This window comes from Lentinus tigrinus (genome assembly GCF_003813185.1).
Source record: "Lentinus tigrinus ALCF2SS1-7 unplaced genomic scaffold L226scaffold_36, whole genome shotgun sequence".
NCBI lineage: Eukaryota > Fungi > Basidiomycota > Agaricomycetes > Polyporales > Polyporaceae > Lentinus > Lentinus tigrinus.
The window spans coordinates 142,765-164,347 of NW_027137945.1; the positions used below are offsets into that span (position 1 = coordinate 142,765).

A 21,583-nucleotide genomic window follows, 5' to 3' on the forward strand; every position below is an offset into this window, starting at 1 on the left:
TCGCGGGTGCGGGTGCAGCAGACGACGGGAACGACGGTGCGGACGGCGTCGCAGGTGCGGGTGCAGCAGACGGCGGGAACGACAGTGCGGACGGCATCGTGGGCGCGGGTGCAGCTGACAGTGCGGACGGCGTTGCGGGTGCGGGTGCAGCAGACGCCGCCATGGAGAAGGTGGAGGGCAATGGAATATCGATATCGAGGAGGTCTTGGGTGATGGGAGGAATTGGGATCGGAGGGACTTGACTGGGCTGTGTCGCATTTGTGAAGCTGGTAAAGGAAGGGATGTCCCATTCTCCCATCCCTACCACGTTGCCGTCGATGTCGAACAGGTTCTGGCTAGTGCTGACCATACTCATGTTCATAGACCAGTTGGGGTCGAATGCCATCGGCGTGTTCGCAGGATCTCCGAGGACCTGCGCTTGCGAAGGTGCCGACACCGAGGGCATGGTGGCTGCCGGTATGGTGGCTGAGGGTCCTCGAACAGCCTGCGAAGTGGTCTGCGGACTTGCCGAGTCTGAGATGGGAAGTACGGAGGCACTGGGAGTGACAGTATCCGATCGGGTGGACTCTCCGCGAGGAGGGATGAGCATCATCATCTCATCCCCATCCTGGTAAGTCGATGCTGGTAGTGCCCGCAAGGTACGAACATCTCGAGCTGAATGACATGCGCATCAGATCATGAACGTGAAGATGAAAGATCCTTACTCACGATAAACGCCTTTGGCGAATCGGACCATGGGTTGCACGAACTTCTCCTGGTAGTTCTCGGTGGCCTCGTCGAGCATATGACCAGACGCGTTCGTCCCAAAGTGCACCCTAAACAGCTATAAGCTCGAGTGATACACACACAAATGAGCGTACGACATACCCGAAGGACTTGATGGCGCCACCATGTCGAGGACTAGGCCCCGCCCCTAACACTGTGAAGCTCCAACCGGTCTCCAGCACCACGGTTTCGAAGTACTTCGTGATCGATTTCGGGGCACCGTCTATTGCGCTGAAGCATGCCAGTCAAAACTTGTGGTCGTGATGGAAGACGATGGACTTACTTCTGGTATTCCTGAGGTGTGCGCTGCCTGGATGGATCCGCCGGAGGTGGGGTGGCCTTCCTTGCAGCTTTCACCTCTTCGACCTTCGCCTTGATTTGCTCCCGGACTTCGTCGGAGACTTGCTGGAACTGAGTGTCGATATGGCCTCGCGAGATCCTCATGGTTTCGGACCTGGTAAGGTCGCGTCCGAGTTCCGCGCGCTCAGCTGCAAGCTGCTTAGCCACTGCCGCCTTCTGGTCTTCGTCGTAGAACATGCGGCAGTATACCTCACGCTGCTGAGGGGCGCGTGATGCCTTGCCGGTGGCGAGCTCGGCCCTGATCGCGCTGGTAGAAGGGCCGGTGTGGCCCGCGACATGCTGAGCCTTTCCACGAGGGGCACCTTTGACGAACCGCTTGTTTCGATTGTTGTGAAACCAGTTCCGGATTTGCTAGAACGGGTGAGAGCGTCAGTGAGATGCTAATTGGGGCACAAGGTGATATATCGCGCGACTCACCGACTGCCTACGGGCTGTCGCAGCTGCAAGCTCGGCTTCTTGTTCAGGTGTAAGTATGCCGGCTTCAGGCCCATAGAGCTTCTCTCGCTCCGACCAGCGCAGGAACCAGTCGTGGAATATGGCGATCAACCAGGAACTATACTTGCCGACTCGGCGTGCTTCAATCGCGTCGTCGTTCCGTTCTTCAAGCCACTCCTGCTGGTCTAAGGCAGTCCATCCTGGGGGCGCCATGTAGCGGAGTAGGGCGATGAGTGAAAGGGGGAGGGATGGACGAGGTGAGCTGGAGCGTGGGGGAGGGGGATGAGCTGGCGTCGGGGTCGAATATTGCGCCAACTATACCTTGTAGGGCACCAGTCGGGCGTGCATTCTTGCCTGCTCGTTGAGGATACGGATTGCTGAGTACGATGCGCGGATCCCATTGCGAAGCCTGTAAACAGACATCCACTCTGCGCCAGCGGTGGACTATATATACTCAACTGATTTGGACGCACCTTATTGCTATCTTCCCTTCCTGTTCCTGTCTCCTCCCTCTCGCTCCGTCTCTTGGGCTATGGCCATCCACCACACCAACGAGCCCAGCAACGTGGAGGGGACCTCCACCTTGCCGCGCTTCACGTCTGGGGAACTGTTGGCCATGTTGATCCGGCTATTCGAGCAGTACGAACGTGAGTTGTAGGACTTGTCAGCGTACTACGTAGAATGAGAACTCACCATTCCTGCAGTAGAGAACAATGAGGAGATCACTGATCCGTGCCTCCAGTGCTTGCGCTGGGTCGTCTCAGGTAGGATTCGAGTGCGCCTAACGCGTGGGAGTTGTGCTGACATAAGTCCGGTCTAGGCCGGGGGAACATTCACATCCACGTGCCTCCAGAGTCGAACTCAGGCAGTGAGTCCCCCACCTCAAGTATCTGGGACGACTTGTCTCCCAACTCCACGTTCCTTGCTGAGCATCTTCCATCTGTCATCGCAGACGAATCGTGGTCGTCGACCGCCGAAGCTCCCGCTGGCGTCGGGAATGGGCTCGATGTCCCTGGAGCCGTACGTGCTCAACCGCTCGACATCTCCCCCACCGGTGCCACTGCCGGGTCCGTGACCGATTCATTGGCCGAGTCGCTCGAAGGAATGTCGATGACACCGTCCATGCTCGGGTCTCTCTACAGCACACCCGAGCACGTCCCCACTCCGCTGGTCGCCAGAGATGCTCAACCCGCCATCGCCGAGGCTCCCATCATCTTTGCTGCCGACCCCACGCCCGCGGACGATACTGCCCCTATCGTCCCTGCTGGAGGTCTGCCTCCGATCATCCCTTACATCGCCCTGCCGAGCACCGCGTCCACTTGGTACGTGGTGACGCGTGGTCGTCGGGTAGGAGTGTTCGACACCTGGTGAGTATTTCAATGTATACGTTCATCCTTTCTTTTCGATTGATATGATATGTTCAGCTCTATGATGGTCGACGCTGTGTCTCGCGTCAGCGGGGGCACCGGGCGCGGTGGGTTTCCTACGCGTGAGAGCGCCATTGCCGCCTTCCGCAGAGCAGTGGCCGATGGTATCGTTAGCATTGTATGAATGGCTCGTCTTCAGTACCCTTGCTGTCTCTCGTGTCATATCCTGTTCCCTTGTGTCGTCTCCGTTCTCTCGTGTCTTGCATGTTGCTCAGAAATTTTGTAAACCCACATATCCCTCTAGAATTTACGACGCGTTCGTGCTATATTGCTCTTGCATAGACAGTAGAACTGTGCATAGTCTACTGCCTCGCCCACTGTACACGACCGTCTAGCTCTCCTTTGCCCCCTTCTTGCCTCTCGTAGTACAGACAGTGCTAGTGGCTGTAACACATCCGATCCCATGGTCCGATCCCATTGCAGAGCGAACTTCGGTCAGCGTGGCCATATGAGGTCATTATATTGCGTGTTCTGGTAGTACTACTTCCATACTTAGCCCATATCAATCGAAGAGTTCTTGCGCGCAGACTTCCACATGTGTGCGTTGCAGCACTTGCCTCTGAACGTCGACCATGGGACGGACCCCTAAGTACTTCACGTACGAACAGAAACAGGCCGCTAAGCGTGCACAGGCCAAAGCCTATAGGGATTCGGAGAAGTAATGTTTCTATGACATTTACTTTCATGCACGAGCTAACTATGCGAACAGGGGCAAGCGGACGAAGGCTGAGGCCAATCGCAGACGCTACCAACATAACCAGAGCGTGGAGGCGACCGACGGACTACCGGTGCCAGAAGATCCACCTGAGGATGCCACAGACCTTACAACAACAGCGCGCGAGCTCACTCCGGACATCCCATTGCGCGTAACCATTGACTCCTTCGACACTCTCGACACTTTCGATCCCTTCGCGCACAGCTTCCCCGAGCGTGGAACAGTCGGGTTGGTATGGGATCCTGAACACCTCCCTGACGACCTCATCGCATGTGCCGACAAGCCTTTGCCGATATCGTTCACCGTCTGTGGCCCCGGCCCTCTTCTCGGGTTGTGGACACCTCCATTTTGCTTTGTGCGCACGGACGAAGATCCCGTAGGGAGCACATCAACGAACATTTGGGACGGCACCACGAGTCTGTCCCAGCGAAGTGCTGTTCTTAGTGCCTTCCAATGCCGCGCGGTTTTGGCCGCCGCGCGGGACCGTCGCAAGCGTTGGGTCCACACGCCACTGGAGGAGGTGAAGATTGAGGTGGAGACCGAGATTGCGGCAAGGGTGGATGCTTGGAGCGCACTTCGAGACTTGAACGTCGATGACTCCCGGACCGAGGACGAATGTCTGGCATTAGATTGGGGCTCCAAGATAGTGTGTATGCTAGCGGATGAGTGGTACTATCGACAGCACGGTGTAGATGTTTATACGGACATGATCCAGTCGGGAGAGATGCCTTGGCAGCTTATGATAGCAGATGTAATGGCGAGTTCAGGTGCAAAGAACTAGTAATACATCCACATATGCTCCTCTGATACTGCCCGAAAGACATAGAGGTGGACCAACATCGTACCAGAACCCGGTGTAGTTCCCTTGCGCAATGTATGCGATACTCGAGCCTCCTCGAGCTCGCCAGTACATGTATACATTCAAACACCGCGTACAAACTCGAAAACACCCGGAGAAGGGGTGTAACGCCCTCCGTAATACTAACGTAGTGTCCATTCTGCCTAGGAGTGCAATGAACACTCCCAATCCTATGTTTGAGGGGGCAAATGTTTTAAGGCGCACCTTTAAATGGGCTCCGATTGGCTGGCACACAAGACCAGCCAGCGTCTTGTTCTACCCGGGCTTCCGGAACTGGGAGCGGACCGGACCCCAGATGTGGGAGCCGGAACCGGGAGCCGACCGAGCGCACTCTTAAACGTGCTCTCATTGGCTGATCTGCTCAGCTTGCAAGTGCCTGATACTCTATCTTCCTTGGCCTCTCCTTCCAATATCCCCCGCACGTCTCAACAGCACCATTCTCCATGTATGGCTCACCGCCTGTTACTCTCATGGTGTAATCTCACTTATTTTCACTAACGTGCCAGCACATCACATCCACGCACCGGAGTACGACATCGACAACCCCGTTGGACAAATCATGCATTCAGATATGGAATATGTCGATGTTCGTGCCGGAGTGCATGGTGAGTAACATGCTCACTCCAATACCGTTCACGGTCTCAGTTCGATTGCGGCAGACTTCCACATATGCTGGCCTGTGAGCATGTGCGTGTGGTTCGTTAAGTGATTTGCACTAACCCCTCCGGTAGTGCACGGGCTGTCCAACATCCTCTCGTTATCACCCGCTCCGACCCAATGGAGTTCGCGCTTGCGCAATTGTGGAAGGTATGTCTGCCCATCTTCGCAATGGCTGACCTAATTTGGTTCTCGGTGACGACGCAACGGCCAACACATGACGAGGTAACGGGGAAGATAAGAGCATCGTGGAGGCGACGACTCCGAGGGCCACACCAGCCTCAAATCCCCCACCATGGCACCATCCTGGTTCTCGTCCCTCCGGAAGCTATTCATGAAGCGTCCACGCCGGCGTCCCCGTGTTTCTCACTACGATGTCTCCGACGATGAGGACTGCCCCTCGGGAGCTCGCACCCCCACAGAGACGCATGCCCACATCGACTGGGGCCAGCGTGGCAATCGTACGGGCGCACGCACTTCATACCTCGATCTCCCAGCCTCCCCTGCCAAAAAACAGCAACGCTCATCATCGGTCCCGCCATCTCTCCCCTCACTCTACACCGACACTTCCTCTGCCTACGAACTCCCATACCACCCTCCCGACATTGACTACCTCTACCATCAACTCGAGCAGCTTGGGGAGGACCCGCAGCGGCGCAAACGCACCGCCGGGGTACGTCTCTCGTATTTGTATCTATCCTAGTCTGCCTAACTGAAATGATCTCCAGGACCGCCCCATCCTCCAGTGGGCTGCTGAGGCCGAAAGCTACCTCGCGGAGCTTCTCCGCCTGGAAGGTCGCGGCGACTTCATAGGGCGGAGCTGCCCCTGTGGGGAGAAGGACGTTCTCTATCGCTGCGAGGACTGTTGCGATGTGGGTTTGCATTGCAAGGAGTGCACCCTGAAAACGCACCTCTCCCATCCCATGCACCGTCTCCGTGTACGTCTGTCCCCTCACATGCCGCTTCTTGTCACTCACTATCATTTGTCTCCAGCGCTGGGATGGTGATCACTTTGCACGTGTCACGCTGAAGTCACTCGGGCTCGTCGTCCAGCTCGGCCACACCCCCGGCGAGAACTGCACTAACCCCAGGATCCCCTGGGGGGACGACTTTGTGCTGATCGACATCAACGGGGTGCACGAGCTCAGCGTCCGCTATTGCGGCTGCGAGAGGGCGGTCCCACACCACCTCCAGCTCCTCCGTACGCGCTGGTATCCCGCGACTTCAGTCTCTCCCAAAACGGCGGCAACCTTCCAGGTTCTCGAGACGTTCCATCTCCTTTCGGTGCAGTCCAAGCTCTCGGCTTTCGAATTCTACAACACGCTATCTCGCCGTACCGACAACACAAATGTCAATACGCCAAAGGTATGCTAACTGTGATATATACGCGCGGTAGTCTGACCATATACTTTTAGGATCAGTACCCGTCCTTCCTGGCGATGGTACGCGAGTGGCACCACCTCAAAATGATGAAGCGCGCCGGTCGAGGTAATGAGCCGGATGGCATCGCTGGCACCCGTCCAGGGGCCTGTGCAGTGGAATGCCCCGCGTGTCCTCAGCCTGGGAAGAACACGCCTGTCAAGGCCCAGGGGTACGTCTGCTCACGAATAAGTTGTATCTCTCGCACTGAGCATCTTCGCAGCTGGCTACAACGTCTCTTCATCGCGATTGATGCGAACTTCCGCCTCAAACGGAAGAAGGTATCTTCAGACGAAGTAGACCCCAGTCTCAACAAAGGCGCGGCATATATGGTCGAGGAGCAAGCGTACAAGACCTATCTAGACACCTTCGGCACGCTCGAACCCGATATATCAGACCACTGCAACAATCACGACGCCGTCAAGCTGGCGACACTCAAGGGCGCGGTGGGTCTGGCAGCCTCTGGGGTGGCAAGCGTGGATTGCGCGCGCCATGAAGTCAAGCGCCCGTGTTCGACAGGCGACCTGCAGAAGGGCGAACGGTACGCGGTACTACTTCCCTCAACCGAATCCACCGCTGACTGTTGTATAGCTATGTCAATATCGACTACCTCCTCCATTCCTCCCTCCAGCAGAATGCCCCCACCAACGTCCTCGCATCCTATGACATCGCCTGTCACTTCGATCACAACATGCTCTCACGCTTCGCGAACTATGGGTTCGTCTCCGAACACATCATCGATTGGGCTATTCCGAAGTTCCACATCAATGCGCATCGTGAGGCATGCCGCGCAGCATACAACCTTCGCTACCTGCCATTCTGCGCCCGCGACGATGGAGAGGGGATAGAGCGCATCTGGGCGTGTCTCAATGCCGCTGCTGCCAGCACACGCGAGATGGGCCCGGGGTCCAGGCGCGACACCCTGGACGACATCTTCGCGCATCATAATTGGCTCAAGGTCTGCTGCCTTCGTAAGTGCCCCTTCATCGGTCACTAGGTCCACCCTCCACAGATCTCCTTGATCGTACACTATACCCCTGCCCTGAACCGCTTTCTTGACACTGTACAGTACCATGTACCCTTTCTCGCCCCCATCCCCTTCTTGACGACTCTTGTGCCCTCTGAGAACTCTCCTCCCCTTCGTGTTTGCCCGTAGCATTTTGTGCAGGGTCTATGTCATCGCTCGTCTAGAAATATAACTAACGCGTATGTGCATAAGCTGCGACACTGCTGAAGCGAATTAAGAAGGCGGTTATCGAACGTAATGAACAAGTCACGGCGTTTCACCAGTTCAACGCGACGTTGCCCTCGGAAGCCACGTTAAGCTGGCGACAGGCTGTAGAGGCCTGGGAGGGCGACCGTTCACAACCTAATCCTTTTCTTCTGCAGCGTCCGAGTGAGTTCTTCATATCAGCCATCAAGTTGTTGCGCTGACGATATGTTAGCAATCACCCAAGCTGCTATCAAGCGTCAGCTTGCTGAGGAGGATGCCGCGGCGCTCAAGGCAGGCACCGCTGAACTCATGCACGACAAATGCTCAGCCGCTGGAATGATCATTGCTGGCATTGAGCTAGAAGACACGCAGTACGTCCTGACACTCGCTGTAAAGCCAGATCGCTCACGCTGCCATTACAGACGCCGCATCAAGACAGAGGCTTCAGCCTTACCCGCCCACGCGACGGACATTCAACGTGCAAGGGCCCTGGAGCATCAGAACGCGCTACACCGCCGTATAGATGCCTGGATCGACATTCAGCAGTTGTACATGCCTGGTGTTGCTCTCCAGCGTCAACGCCTTCTGGCTGTGAACGACACCGCGTCACTCCCCTACAATCTTCCCCTGCTTCTGCCATCCGCCCTCCTGCCCGCTATCCATTCCTCGCCCGCACTGATGGAACTGGAGTGGCGCATGCGTCACGCCCAGGCCTTTGACGCCCTGGCCGACCTTTGTGGTCATCTGGAAGTACGCTCTCATCTGTACAAGTTCAAGGACCGTTTCGCCCGTGGTCAGCGCGCAAACACTCGGGCTCAAACTATCATCAAGCAATCAGAGGCGAAGATTGAAGGGGATGCGGCGCGCTACCGGGCAGCGTACGCCGCTCTGCGCGCCTTGGCGACCCCGCTGGGTAAGACCGGTTGGAATACTGACCTGGCGCAACTGCATGCAGCCGACATACGGCATGTCACCGAGGGCGTGGAGGGCGAGAGCGAGGGCAGGCGCACTATGTCTTGGATCTGGAAGGCTGCCCCGTCCACGCACCGCGACGCTAGCTCCCAAGACGGCGCTATGGATGCGAGCCTGCAGGAATGTACGTTTATCATTCCCTTCTCACTATCATGCCACTTACAACCTTCCGCAGCACTACGCATCGAATGGTGCATGGCTCGGGCACGCGCTAACCGTTGGACAGAGGAGGTGGAGCTCCTCCTCGAAGAGATGCGCCGAACAATCGTCTACCATACTTGGCGCGCCGAGGTGTGGCTTGCTACGGTTGACCGGGTTCACCAAGACCGTCCGGACTACCTGGAAGGGGCTAACGCATACGCACGTCGTCAAGCGACCATCCGGACAGCAATGAGCGACTTCTGCGCTGTGTCATGGCGGCATGTGCAACAGTGGGTTGGGCTCGGAGTTGACGCAATGATTGAAGACTTGGATGCGGTAGCTGAACCAGATTCGATCACAGCTGCTGCAGCGTAGCTCGAGAATGTATATATATACTGTTCTGTACACCTCAGACCCGCATATGAACTTGCCCTTGTACCTCGACCATGTCCGCGATACTCTGAAGCGCTCAAGGCACAAGGGCGTCAATGGGGCTTGTCTCTATTTGCCTAGCTCCCACGTCGGCGCGGCACACGCCGCAAACCGTCCTCTACTTCGTTGTCTTCGCTTGCATCTCAGATCCGTGTAGACGCAGTGGCAACGGTGGGGGAGAAATGGCCATCCAGGGTATGTATGCAGTCCAATGTCATCGCGCTCTGTGTTAACCTCTCTGCTACGCATCGTCGACTTCCTGCATTGTCTTTCTGACTCCTGGTCACGCTCACTGCTTATGTCGCGCCGCTATTGCAGCAGCGCACATCGCTTGCAGACTAGCCATGTCTGCTCTTCCACGATGGCTCGACCAATGAGAGCACGTTTAAGAGTGCGCTCGGTCGGCTCCGGTTCCGGCTCCCACATCTGGGGTCCGGTCCGCTCCCAGTTCCGGCTCCCACCATGCTCCATGCTGGCTCCCACATGCTCCCAGTTCCGGCTCCCATATGCTCCATGCTCCCAGTTCCGGCTCCCACATGCTCCCAGTTCCGGCTCCCACATGCTTCCAGTTCCGGCTCCCACATGCTCCCGGTTCCGGCTCCCACATCTGGGGTCCGGTCCGCTCCCAGTTCCGGCTCCCACATCTGGGGTCCGGTCCATTCTTTGCTTCGCTCCCATGTCTGGGGGCTAGGCTCCCCCGCTTCTTCGGCCTCTAATCTACACCCCGTCTGCTGCCCCCGCGCCCTTGAGTGTCATCAAACCCAAAACGTCACCGATCCACTCGTCTGCTGCCCCCGCGCCCTTGAGTGTCATCAAACCCAAAACGTCACCGATCCACCCGTCTGCTGCCCCCGCGCCCTTGAGTGTCATCAAACCCGAATGCTCGAACTTGCCGAGGAGGTTGTTGTCCTTCGTCCGTGCACGCTCACGCTCACAGACCTGGATGAGCACACCGGGCTGGTTGTCGGAGTACGTCGAGAAGACCTCGGCCTTCTTCGTCGGAACCGTTGTGTTCCACAAAATGAGCGGTGTCATGACACCACCAGCAGTCTCGATACCGAGGGAGAGAGGAGCGACATCAAGGAGAAGCACCTTGCGTATCCCACTCTCCAGTTCGCCATCTTCTATGATGGAATCATCCTATTCTGTACAGCACACCCGAGCACGTGTTCCACGTTGTCACCCCGATTCCCACTCCGCTACCGCTTTCACAGCACACCCGAGCACGTTGTCGCCCCGATTCCCGCTCCGCTACCGCTTTCACAGCACACCCGAGCACGTCGTCGCCCCGATTCCCGCTCCGCTACCGCTTTCACAGCACACCCGAGCACGTCGTCGCCCCGATTCCCGCTCCGCTACCGCGCCCACTTTCCTGCCCCCGCGCCCGCTTTCCTGCCCCCGCGCCCACGTTCCTGCTCATCTAAACCCTACAAAAACCTTATAATGCACCAAGGATCGTGCCCCTACCATGCGCGTCCAGGCAGCTGCAAGGCGCGGAACCATCTCGCTCACCCAATGGGCATGCGTTTATCGGTGCTCTCCGGCGGTACGTGTGGTAGCGCCCCGTTGTTTCGCCGTTCTGACGTTGTATATTACACTCTGTGAGGCCCATATATATCCTCAATACATTTTCTTTTCTTTCATGTGGCGCGACGGCATTCAAGGGGATCGCGGTTGGTCGCGCAATACGGCGCCTGAGCATTGCATGGTGGCCATATAGGGTAATGCAGTCATATGTGAATGGAATGTGCATCCGGAAGGATCAGGACCGGGTCTGGCATATAGGTGGCTGCCCAATCGGTGGGATGCAGCAGCCTCGAGACGCAATTTTGCGGAGTGCGAAAACCCGCCCCTTCCGGGAGACATGCTCTCGACCGCTTCGGGAGGAAGGCGGGGGCGGGATGGGTCATCAGTACGGGCTGGAGCGCCCAGCATGCGCCCCGTTGCATGGGCGGGGCAATGGGTATGCGCAGCCAATTCTAGTAGAGACGAGATGATATATCCTGATGTATTCTAACGAGAGACGGTGATACATCGCCTGCTACCTCTACCTAGAGGTTGGTGATATATCACTATGCCAGGATCTTGTGGTCCGCTAGGTATGAATTCATGACAGATTCTTGACACAAACACATTGGTACGTGCAATACCTCAAAATTGTCCGTCTCAAAATGAGATATCATCGTGATATGGACACCACACGACAACTGGTACATTCGACCATCTTACATAATCCATGTATTCACCACCTTCCAGCCTTCCGTATGACAATCGGTTTGGACAAGTTGTAGAATCCTATTCATACACTAGTTTTATATACAAGATCTGGCCGATAACAAGCAAAAGCGGACTGCAGAACGGCAGACCGTCGCAGAACTGACGTCTGCCACAAGCGGGTGCTAAGCGGCATATCTCAGATAAAGTTCGCGCCTCGGCATCCCGGCAGCCTGTCCCATCTCATCTCCTGTGCTGGAGGCGCCTGTCCGCGCGCTAACATTTTCTCGCAGGGCCCTGCCGCTCCCCAGGCGCTTTCAATGTCGACGCGAACTTTTGAACTTCGATTCTCAACAACTTGTTGACCCTTGTCACTGTTGTCTGGCAAGGCCACCAGGAGAACAAGAACTTTGCATCAATCTGTGGTGATATTGGCAAGTTGAACGGGACGAACTAGTACTGTAAGAGGCGTCACTAGTACTGACAAGATATATCAGCTAGCCCGAGCCCGAGGGCAAGCCATAACGACATGCAACTTGCCAGGTTTCCCACTGACTTCATATATTCAATGAATGAGGCTATGGTTGAACAAACCGCCAGTAATCTCTCAGTCAGCCGGGCAAGAGCCCGAGGTAGACACCGAGTACCACCATCAACCGGATATAAAGCACCAGATCCTTTCTGTATGCCGTTTCTAATCTTCCGTCTTGTTCGACTATGCCATCTGACACGCTCTCAAAGAAGGTCATCCTCGTCATCGGTGGCACCGGCGCGCAGGGTCTGCCCGTTGTCGATGCCCTGCTCAAGCCGTCAGCTGACGGCTCTGCGTCTCCGTACGCCGTGCGAGTTCTCACTCGAGACCCGTCCAGCTCTCGCGCGCAGTCGCTTGCGAAGAAGGGCGTTGAGGTCGTGCAAGGTACGTATTGCTTGCCTTGCTTTTTGTTGCTGCTCTAGTGCTTAGATGATGCGGCTCCCCCAGGATCCGTCGACGACTTTGCTAGCGTACTCGCCGCTCTGGAAGGCGCATATGGTGCATTCGTTAACACCGACAGCTTCACGCTCGGGGAACAGAAGGAAATCTTCATCGGCATGCGCATCTTCGAGCTCGCAAAGCAGATCGGAACGCTCCAGCACTACGTGTGGAGTGGTCTAGACTACTCCTTCAAGGTTCGTCTACTCCTCTCCATGCACCCATCTGCGCACCCTCACAAACGCGAAACAGAAAGGAGGGTACAACCCCATCTACCGATGCACACACCACGACGGGAAGGCTCGCGTAGGTGACTGGATGCGCGCGCAGCCGTCTATCGTGAGCGACGACAACATGTCGTGGAGCATACTCACAACCATGGTGTACATGGAGATGCTGAACATCGTATGTACATGCCCTTCGCCCACCTTACTCCCGAGCTGTGAGCTGAGCGCTGACCGCCCACCGCATGCAGCCCATGATGGGCCCGCTCAACAAGCGCGCCGACGGGACCTACGTCTTCGCGGCGCCGATCGGGAACGGCCATGTCCCCTTCGTCACCCTCGCCGACGTCGGCTTCTTCGCGCGCCACGTCTTCGACAACCGCGCGGCCACGTCCGCGCGCGAGCTCGAGATCGCGAGCGACTGGGTCGACTGGCCGCACCTCGTCTCGACGTTCACCAACGTCACCGGGAAGCCCGCGGTGTACCGCCCGCTCGCCCAGGACGAGTGGTTCGCCCTGTTCGAGCAGGACGACATCAACAGGCCGCTCGCGAACGAGAAGAAGGTCGCAGACGGCTCGACGACGTGGCGCGAGAACTTCTCGTGCTGGTGGGCGCAGTACCGCGACGACGTGATCAAGCGCGATTGGGAGTGGATTAGGCGCGTCAACCCCCATGGGCATACGCTGGAGAGCTGGATGCGGGAGACGGGGTATACGGGCGATATACGCACGGATTTGCTGAAGAACATGCAGGACGGCAAGTCGCCTCGCCTGAACCTCGAACGCATCTCGAGGTTGTGAGGCGAGAGTCGCATGGGCGATAAGTAGCAGCGTGATGTATCGTACATTTGCCCAGTTAGTGCTTAGGAACATCTAGAATCCCTGACTGAATCGCCTGAATCTGCAACCCCTGTAAAGACAAAGCAGTGAGTACGAGGTCGACCATGACGGGTCCTCGTAACACCAATAACGTACTAGTTGTTTTGAAAAGAAACGCGAGTAGAAGAAGTCACCGCCTGCAAACCAGAGCTGTACGACGTCGGACGAGTTCAGTGAGGTGCATGAAGGTCAAGGACGTTGAAATACATACTCCAGGGTGGCCGCACTGGCGAAAGAGCCCATTGACTTCGCCATCCTCATCTCTTCCACCGACGGGACCTACATGCTTCATAATTTCCGGACCCAGCACTTCCGCGTTCGACTCCCGCATCGAGGTATATCCCGTTCTACATCGCACCGGCCATAAGTTCTTGGCATGCTTATCAGGCCAGAGTATGAAGACGTACGCAAAGACAACGACGTCAGCCAGAAGCTCTGTGCCATCACTCAGGACGAGCCCATTCTCGATGAACCGGTCGACAGTTCCGTGTTTGACCTTGATGCGTCCGTTCCCTATCAGCTCCGCACCACCCTTGTCTAGCCCTTAATCCACATCGATCAGTGCGGCCCGAGCTGTTCAGACTATTATACTCACAATATCCTGGGCGTCGGTCGGGTGACTGCGTGTTAGAATGAGCCTCACACAGTTCATGTAGCTATTACGCACCTCCACCCCTGGTGTAGTACATGACATACGTGCCGCCGCCATCCGGCCCCGGTATGACGCTGAAGCCGCCCTTGCGCAGCTTTTCATATACGTCCTCGTGGGCGTCTATGATCGACTGGCGGCTCGCGACCATAAGCTTCGTTTGCAGAGACAGCGGCATGGCCGCGAACTTGAGGTCGGAGACGTCCATCGGCTCGTCCTCGGGGAACAGCTGCTTCATGAAGTTGTTGAAGAAGTCCCGCCGGATGACGCAGGACGACGACCGCTGGATCATGGTGACGGAGTTGGCGCCCTTGAGGACGAGGTCTTGACAGATGTCGATAGAGCTCTCCCCGGCTCCGATGATCACTGCGCGCTTGCCCGCGAACAGAGCTCCCCCGGGGAACTTCGATGAGTGCATGTACTGGCCGCGGAATCGCTCCACGTCAATGAACGCGGGGATGAGAGGACGGCCGAGCATTCCGGTAGCCATGATAATATGGGAGGGACGCAGCTTCACTTCGACACCTTCCCGGACGACGATGACTTCCCATTGACCGGTCTTTTCGTCGTACTGAGGATGTGCTTGCAGCTCCGATTTCGTCCATACGACGAGGTCTTGGGTGATGACATACTGCTCAAGCCAACCGGCGAGTTTGTCGCGTGGGCTGAAGTCTGGCCAGGTGGACGGAAAGGGCTGGTACAACACTAGCAGTCGCATATGTAGTCTCAGAGTTTCTCCTCCTGAGGAGGACTATACGGCTACTCACTAGTGTGCTGACGTCGGATGGAATGCAGGGTGACACTCGGGTATCGCTTCCGCCAATTGTCCCCGACACGGGCGTTCTTCTCGATGACTAGGCTCGGGATGTTCATCTGCTTGAAACGTGCTGCAACGTCTAGTCCGCTCTGCCCTCCGCCCACTGTACATCTTAGGTCAGCAACGAGCTCGCGAATCGATGAAGTGCGCTACAGACCGATGAGGACATGGGGTTCCGTCTCGACTTGACGAATCCACTCAGCATATTCGGCTTCGGGATCTCTGCCCTGGACCAACAGGTCATCTCTGAAAGGCAGACGACTGAACTCTTCGTGTCCGCGAAGTTCGCACAACGCCAACAGGACAGTGAACGCCCGGAAGGTGCCATTGGGATCCTCGACCAGTCTAGCAAGCCCACAACCGTGGCCGTGAGGAAGCTCGAACTGGAACCCGAATTGGACACTTGACATGTTCTCTGAGAGAGGTACTGTGCATACACGAGGGGCGAGGTCAGGGGTTTCGTCCAGTCGTATATTGATTATCTGTGTCTTTGCGAGGGATTCAGAGAGGTATGCGGCGATCTTGTCTTGCCCTTCGAGCGTTCTTATGTCCCAAGTGAGGGTGAAGACGTCTCGAAGCCACCCGTCTGGGAGGAACAGCGTCGTAGAGAGGCAAACATCACGGCGTGCGAGCGCAGATGAGAAGGAGGAGAGCCAGTCGGAGGCTACGAGATGGGCGTCGAAGGTCATAGGGAATGATAGCGACCATCAGAGAGGCAAGAGGTATACGTCTCTTGAGTTGCTCTTGAGTATATGCAGGTGCACCTGGTCAGCAGACGTCGACTGTGTTCACAGGGGACGCACCTATGGTTCCGCATCTGGGGCAACTGTGACCACAGTGGGGCAATTGAACGTTAATGTCTTCCATACCGCCTCTTAACCTACCCCGTGTCCGCTGCGTGAGAGGTCCTTATCAATAGCGAGAGTTCAGCGAACGTGACAGTAGAGCGCTGGATGCTGCTTCGTTCTGAGCGCGCTTGGGGGGAGTGCCATATCGGCCGCGATGCCTGTCAGAGCACAATCGTTTGCAAACAGCGATCGTTCGGGAGCTCAGCGAGGATCCAATCCTGGCGGTCATCAATGGTGTCGGGTGCCACAGTCGATGGCGATGTCCGCTACCGGGGCACGACGGAAGGTTTCCGGTGCTACATGAGACCCTGCTCAGTGCAGAGCTCCTCCGGAGATTCTCGAACTCAGTGCAGCCCACGAGGCTCGCTTGAAGGGAAGGGCTGAACTTCCTGGCCATGCCACTACTCCGGGCTCAGCCAAGCCGCCCTTGAGACTGTCATCGCTGTGCTGGTCGCACCTATCTCCCTACGCAGCTGAATGCGCAACTCGAAGGTGGCCGGGACGCCCAGACAACATCGATCCGCCTGTCGGGTCCGATGTTGGTCAACTGTGCGACGGTAGTGAGTAAGGCATGGCACGGTTCATTGTAAAATCCACTCAACGACTTGGAACATGAGCTTGAGGGATGTGTGTTGTTCTGGTGTTGTTCTTCCCGGCTGGTGCGTTCCTGAGATCGTTTTAATCTCAATTCAGAGTGCGCGCGCACCGGAGACAATAATTTTGTGCTAATAAGTAGACTATGCTCTAAACGACGAACATATCGCGAGCAGTGTTGAGGGACACGTCAACGACGGAGGAACCTGAGGCTGAGGAGGAGATACGAATCGCGGCGCGCGTTCCCACACATCTGATGCGCCGTTATTCCCGATATGGCAATCAAAGGCGCTCGGAAAGATCCGATAAGATGATCCGAGGCATTGATTGCATTGTCCTTTTGGCGTCTGACTTATTCTCTTGCGTTGACCATCACCAGCCACCGCCTCCGCCGTCGGCCACAGCGACGACAAGCCCCCTTTCCTCGACGCCACCGGCGCACAGCGCGCATATAATCACGTCTTTGACCACATCCCTCACATTCGCGCTTTCTGTCCTCACTCCATGGCCCAACTCAACGGCTTCTCTCTCCAATACGCTGGGCCTTCCGCCCCACCAACTATCGCATTCTCCTACTCGACAGGCTCACTGTCGCGTTCCGGAAGCTTGACCTCGTCAACGCCACTGAAACGCAAGCGCAGTGAGCTCGCGATGACAGTAACAGGCGTCACCGTTGCCGTAGCTACCTCCAACGTCCCCCTCTCGCCCATTATCCTTCCCGGCATCCACCCAGACGAGCCCTATGTCGCCCCGCCATCTCCAGTGCCGACGGAGATTGTCGACGACACGCCGGAGAAGTCGGGGGAGGAGCTTGTGGAGGCAGCGAAGGCCGCCGGAGTCAAGGTGCGCGACTTCGCATACGAACCCGTCCCGAAGCCCCCCCGCGACCCCCGTGCCCCCGAGTTCTGGACGAAGGCGTTGGAGAACCTCATTCTCCACGACCGCTACATTCGCCGCCACCCCACCGAGGCGGAAAGCATCCGCCTACCCGGCAAGATTCTCTACCGCCTACTCGCCCTCGGGTGGGTCACCCAGGAAGAGGCCGAGCACAACTGGCGCGAGGGAGACTGGAAAGCGGTGGCCGAATACACCTCCCGCCCAAACGGCCCCTACCCCGTGTGCATTCCCAAGTCACACAAGAAGCCCACCGCAGCTTACCGCGCGCTCCTGCGCACGGAGTCCTTCCTCACGCTCGAGGACGACGTGCCGGAGGAGTGCATATACGTCCCTCCCGATGAGCCAGGCATGGACAACGGCCTCCAGCGCCCACCAATCTCTGTCTTCGGGCTTCCTCTTGCTGCCCATCCCACTCCTGTCCTCGACTCGTCCCACCATCCCGCCACCGGCCACCGCGATGCTGCTGGTAACGACGTCCACGTTGACAAGCGCCGCAGGGTCAGCGCGCCCGGCACGCCCTCAGCCACCCCCTCCGCGGGCCCCTCGCGTACGCTCAGCCGCACACTGTCGCGCAGCGCGAGTTCGCAATGTCTCAGCGCATCGCGTTCCGGCACTCCCGTCTACGAGGCGCCTGCTCCGCCAGTCCGCGCTCGCAACGCGCTCAGGCGCACGGAGACAATGGCCAGCATTCCCGTGCGGTAGGCGCATGTACGTGTGCCTATTTCGGGTGCCATGAGCCCGATGCCGCACGCAGGCGTGCAAGGTGCGCGATGCGCATATAAGAACATCACATGTAGGAAGGACATATGCAGCGGACGCACGGTGACAATTGGCATGCGCGACAGTTATGTATCTCTAGCACTCAACCCCCACATACAACACCCTCCGCGCATTGTACAGTGTTGTGTCGTATATCTTATTTTGTGGATGTATCGCTCAGCGTGTATACGCCGACCGTGTAGATAGACCGACCGTTACCTCCTCGCCTTTGGGCACCTCTTACCCGACTTACTTCCCTCTCCCACTCCCCTTCTCCTTCTCCTCCAATGTTCCGGCCGTCCCACCACCATTCACTATTCGCCATCCCGGCTAGTCATCGTTCATCATCGTCGATGTCGATCGTGTACATAGCATCCCCTCTACCGTTTCCCGGTTCCCGTTTCCCGCTTGTCACGCGGCTCACACACGCAGTGCATCCTGATCCTGCTGTAGAATAGGTTACTCGCCCCACGGGGCATAACGTTCGACGGAGTTTGTGTGTAGATTATTACCTTGAACAATTCGAACCACGCGCATCGCGAATCGCGATTACTCTTGTAACCCGCCCTGGTGTGAGGGGGTGCGTCGTGACTCGTCGACGTCGGCCAGCCGGAGTACGTCGGGCGGGGAGTAGGAGCATAGGTGAGTAGTGTCTGCACTCTCTTGCTGAAGGTTGTCTTGCTGCAGTCGCTACTCCGTGGATCACTCGCTGCATAATTGAGCACCAGCCCTGTTTGGTTCACGACCTCGCCAGGGTCTCGAGTTCGGAGTGCCGACGACTGGTGGAAGACGATCCATCCGGAGAGACGCATTTCAAAATCTCTAGACGAATTCCTCTGCGTGGTGCCCCGGAGGTTGAGGTCCCTTGAGGCGATCCTGGATTGCCTCCGTCATCGCGCCAGACGGGCGGCTCCTCCAGAGACCTTCCGCATGAAGCTGAGTCCTTATCCTTATCAACCGGACTCTGAAGGTTGATCAATCGGTATATACTAATGGTACCTCACCGCCCTTAGACGCAATTATGCAGGAGTTGTCCTGTGTGAGGCTCTGCAGCCCGTGTAACTCGAGACTCGGTATCTTGTAACACGCTCTAGGACTTGCGCAAGTATCTTTCCTGTTCCTGACCGACACCGTACAGCAGGAACCGGGCAGAAATGCCACGCCTGTCAGGCTCAGGTCAGGTTGCAGGTTCGTTATTCATTTACGAGCGTCACGAGGCACTGCAAGGCGGTGCCCCTTTCAAGTTCGTTGAACTGCGGCTGTGCCCTCCGAACACACTGTTAATACTCTTCCTGCTCCTCCTGCTCCTCCTCAACGACTTGTCTCCCTCTCTCATCCTCAATCTTGTTACTACCTGTCAATTTGAGCTTCTGACCACCATTACATCACAGAAGATCGCCACTACTGATAACGAGATCGTGTAGCTCGTGATACGCCAAAGGCTCGAATAGCGATCTCTGGGCAATCCCTCTGTACGTCTCCATCTGGAGCCATTTCCCAGTAAGTCCAAATTCGGTACGAATTACATATCAAGGCTAACAAATGAAGTACTTGCACATAGATGGATACGAGCGATGGAACGAGGTTAGAGGTGGACGAAGTCCCATCACCTCAGTTTCGCACACAGGCTGACATCGCCGAGCGACTGGATCGTATCCAATCCAAGCGGAAAGACCTAGAGCATGTCCTCCGAGCCCTGGATGCCGAAGAAATACGCCTCCGAAGGCTGTGGAACTCCTTCCTCCCCGTGAATGATCTTCCCATCGAGCTTCTCGTCAAAGTCTTCCAGCTTGATGCTGGTGACACCGAGCCCGTGAGGCGTCTTCCGGCTTACATGAGATGGGTTCGTCTCATACTCGTCTGCACGTACTGGCGGGAGGTCGCTTGTGCGACTCCGACGCTCTGGAGTGCCTTCGCAGTGGCTGGATCTGCGCCCGCTCGGTTGGACCTCTGCCTGGCCCGCTCTGGGACAACCGGCGCCCTCCACATCTCCTTGACTTCGCCCTCGCCAGACATGGTAGAGCAAGTTGCGACCCACAGCGAGCGGCTTCAGGCTGTCTCGATTTATCACCCACCTCCGATGTCCCTCTCTCATCTGCTGGAGCGTCCGATGCCGATCCTCCATGAGCTCATAGTGACGGGGATTGATAAAACACTTCATGTCCGGGTGACCCCAACTCACTATCCTGTCCTACGCTCACTCGACCTTTGCAACGTCACGATACCACCGGACTACAGCATATACATCGGCTTGCGGAGGCTATCGTTGAGCGCGTGCGGCCTCACCCTCACCACGAATGGTGGGCAAATGGTTCTCTTTGACGCTCTGCGCGTAACTACACGCCTGGAGAGCCTCAGCATCTCCAAGATGCTCAGAGCGTTTCCGCAGGTTATCGCGCCTGGGGCACCGCCCATCGTCCTCCCGTACTTGTCCGAGTTGGCGGTGCTTGACGAGCTGCCCGAGGACGTGAGTGCGTTCCTGGCACCCCTGCGCCTTTCCCCCCAATGTTCCGTCACACTCCGCGCAGGCCCCAACCACGTCCTCGAGGAATGGGAGGAAGTGATTATGTCAGACATGCTACCGCGCAACCGCGCCGAGGTGCTACCGACGCTGTCCTCCGCCTCGGCGGTGGAGCTCATCATGAAGGACCGCGACTTCGCGCTCCGCGGCTCGTCCGCCGCCGCTTCCGGGGAAGATCGCGGATCCATCGAGTGCAGCCTCATCTCGAGGTCTCTCAACAGATGGGAGATCTTCCTGGAAGTTGGCCTCCGGGAGCTTATTGAGGTCTTCCGCGGTGCCCCGGTGAAGCAGCTGCGCGTGACGGGAGATCACCGGATGGAGAGCGCACGGAGCTGCTGGAGCGAGGTATTCGAGGCCTTTCCCATGCTGGATACCGTCGAGCTCTCCGGATGGGGCGCGGGAACGCCGATGTGGATCGGACTGGACATGGCCTCGGGGGAGCATCTCTCACAGGACTCGGACGACGAGGGGGGCGAGCAGGCCTCCATAGCGTGTCCGGGCCTACGTACGGTCGTCGTGGATGGAAGGTCTATGATGACCTCTGCGAAGTTTTTCGAGGCGATGCTGGAGTGTCTGAGACGTCGCGTCGGGCACGCGGCTCCTCTCGAGACCTTGCGGCTGAAGTTGAGTCCGAAACAAAAGGAGTTGGAAGAGCTGAAGGCGCGGTACTCGCCCTACCTGCAGGGGCTTGTTGGGAACGTCTCGTACGAACTTTACGAATGATTGCGTGAATTCAAGGTGTGTCATCCGTACTCTGTACCGCATGGTCCTCCCCATCGGAGAACAATTTGGTGCTGAGTATGGACAGATTGCTATG

The 21,583-nt window shown here is 57.2% G+C and overlaps 8 protein-coding genes across 8 annotated transcripts in view; 5 read left to right on the plus strand and 3 right to left on the minus strand.

Annotated features, from left to right (window-relative positions):
* The window catches only part of L226DRAFT_525851 (uncharacterized protein), a gene marked incomplete at both ends in the record, with an annotated part of 3,853 nt that extends 749 nt beyond the window's left edge, over window positions 1-3,104 (minus strand). Inside the window, 12 exon segments of the mRNA XM_067679002.1 lie at window positions 45-654; window positions 709-815; window positions 868-996; window positions 1,049-1,476; window positions 1,543-1,847; window positions 1,882-1,969; window positions 2,034-2,090; window positions 2,110-2,232; window positions 2,254-2,360; window positions 2,478-2,620; window positions 2,708-2,924; window positions 2,948-3,104. Coding sequence (XP_067531126.1) covers window positions 45-654; window positions 709-815; window positions 868-996; window positions 1,049-1,476; window positions 1,543-1,847; window positions 1,882-1,969; window positions 2,034-2,090; window positions 2,110-2,232; window positions 2,254-2,360; window positions 2,478-2,620; window positions 2,708-2,924; window positions 2,948-3,104 — 2,471 coding nt within the window.
* Window positions 3,105-3,559: 455 nt separating this feature from the next.
* On the plus strand, window positions 3,560-4,483 carry L226DRAFT_525852 (uncharacterized protein; the record flags this gene model as incomplete). Its single annotated transcript, XM_067679003.1, has 2 exons — window positions 3,560-3,645; window positions 3,697-4,483. 2 exons carry the CDS (start codon window positions 3,560-3,562, stop codon window positions 4,481-4,483), a joined length of 873 nt encoding a protein of 290 aa, XP_067531127.1.
* A 1,030-nt stretch (window positions 4,484-5,513) lies between these two features.
* Window positions 5,514-9,338, plus strand: L226DRAFT_547709 (uncharacterized protein; the record flags this gene model as incomplete). Its single annotated transcript, XM_067682519.1, has 10 exons — window positions 5,514-5,891; window positions 5,947-6,156; window positions 6,212-6,583; window positions 6,634-6,809; window positions 6,861-7,178; window positions 7,229-7,608; window positions 7,857-8,033; window positions 8,083-8,221; window positions 8,273-8,946; window positions 8,998-9,338. 10 exons carry the CDS (start codon window positions 5,514-5,516, stop codon window positions 9,336-9,338), a joined length of 3,165 nt encoding a protein of 1,054 aa, XP_067531128.1.
* A 975-nt stretch (window positions 9,339-10,313) lies between these two features.
* Window positions 10,314-10,484, minus strand: L226DRAFT_435393 (heat shock protein 70; the record flags this gene model as incomplete). Its single annotated transcript, XM_067674747.1, has 1 exon — window positions 10,314-10,484. A coding segment is annotated over one exon (171 nt), but the record flags the coding sequence as incomplete, so codon positions are not given.
* Window positions 10,485-11,932: 1,448 nt separating this feature from the next.
* Window positions 11,933-13,667, plus strand: L226DRAFT_514334 (NAD-P-binding protein). Its single transcript, XM_067678410.1, has 5 exons — window positions 11,933-12,292; window positions 12,351-12,525; window positions 12,589-12,776; window positions 12,832-12,984; window positions 13,055-13,667. Exons 1-5 carry the CDS (start codon window positions 12,182-12,184, stop codon window positions 13,601-13,603), a joined length of 1,176 nt encoding a protein of 391 aa, XP_067531130.1. The 5' UTR covers window positions 11,933-12,181; the 3' UTR covers window positions 13,604-13,667.
* L226DRAFT_574665 (dimethylaniline monooxygenase (N-oxide-forming)) lies at window positions 13,659-15,836 on the minus strand (the record flags this gene model as incomplete). Its single annotated transcript, XM_067685085.1, has 8 exons — window positions 13,659-13,712; window positions 13,778-13,831; window positions 13,893-14,028; window positions 14,089-14,224; window positions 14,277-14,282; window positions 14,349-15,035; window positions 15,098-15,250; window positions 15,305-15,836. 8 exons carry the CDS (start codon window positions 15,834-15,836, stop codon window positions 13,659-13,661), a joined length of 1,758 nt encoding a protein of 585 aa, XP_067531131.1.
* Window positions 15,837-17,093: 1,257 nt separating this feature from the next.
* On the plus strand, window positions 17,094-18,188 carry L226DRAFT_525857 (uncharacterized protein; the record flags this gene model as incomplete). Its single annotated transcript, XM_067679004.1, has 1 exon — window positions 17,094-18,188. The coding sequence occupies one exon, from the start codon at window positions 17,094-17,096 to the stop codon at window positions 18,186-18,188; it is 1,095 nt and encodes a 364-aa protein (XP_067531132.1).
* Window positions 18,189-19,381: 1,193 nt separating this feature from the next.
* L226DRAFT_225637 (uncharacterized protein) lies at window positions 19,382-21,547 on the plus strand. The gene is made up of 3 exons (XM_067673033.1): window positions 19,382-19,433; window positions 19,637-19,745; window positions 19,807-21,547. Exon 3 carries the CDS (start codon window positions 19,807-19,809, stop codon window positions 21,487-21,489), a length of 1,683 nt encoding a protein of 560 aa, XP_067531133.1. The 5' UTR covers window positions 19,382-19,433; window positions 19,637-19,745; the 3' UTR covers window positions 21,490-21,547.
* Window positions 21,548-21,583: the final 36 nt, after the last annotated feature.

Coding starts and splice junctions, on each gene's coding strand:
- L226DRAFT_514334 (XM_067678410.1), top strand. CDS start 12,182: ATGAGGCTATGGTTGAACAAACCGCCAGTAATCTCTCAGTCAGCCGGG. Junction 12,777..12,831: donor GTCTAGACTACTCCTTCAAG/GTTCGTCTACTC, acceptor AACGCGAAACAG/AAAGGAGGGTACAACCCCAT. Junction 12,985..13,054: donor ACATGGAGATGCTGAACATC/GTATGTACATGC, acceptor CACCGCATGCAG/CCCATGATGGGCCCGCTCAA.
- L226DRAFT_225637 (XM_067673033.1), top strand. CDS start 19,807: ATGGATACGAGCGATGGAACGAGGTTAGAGGTGGACGAAGTCCCATCA.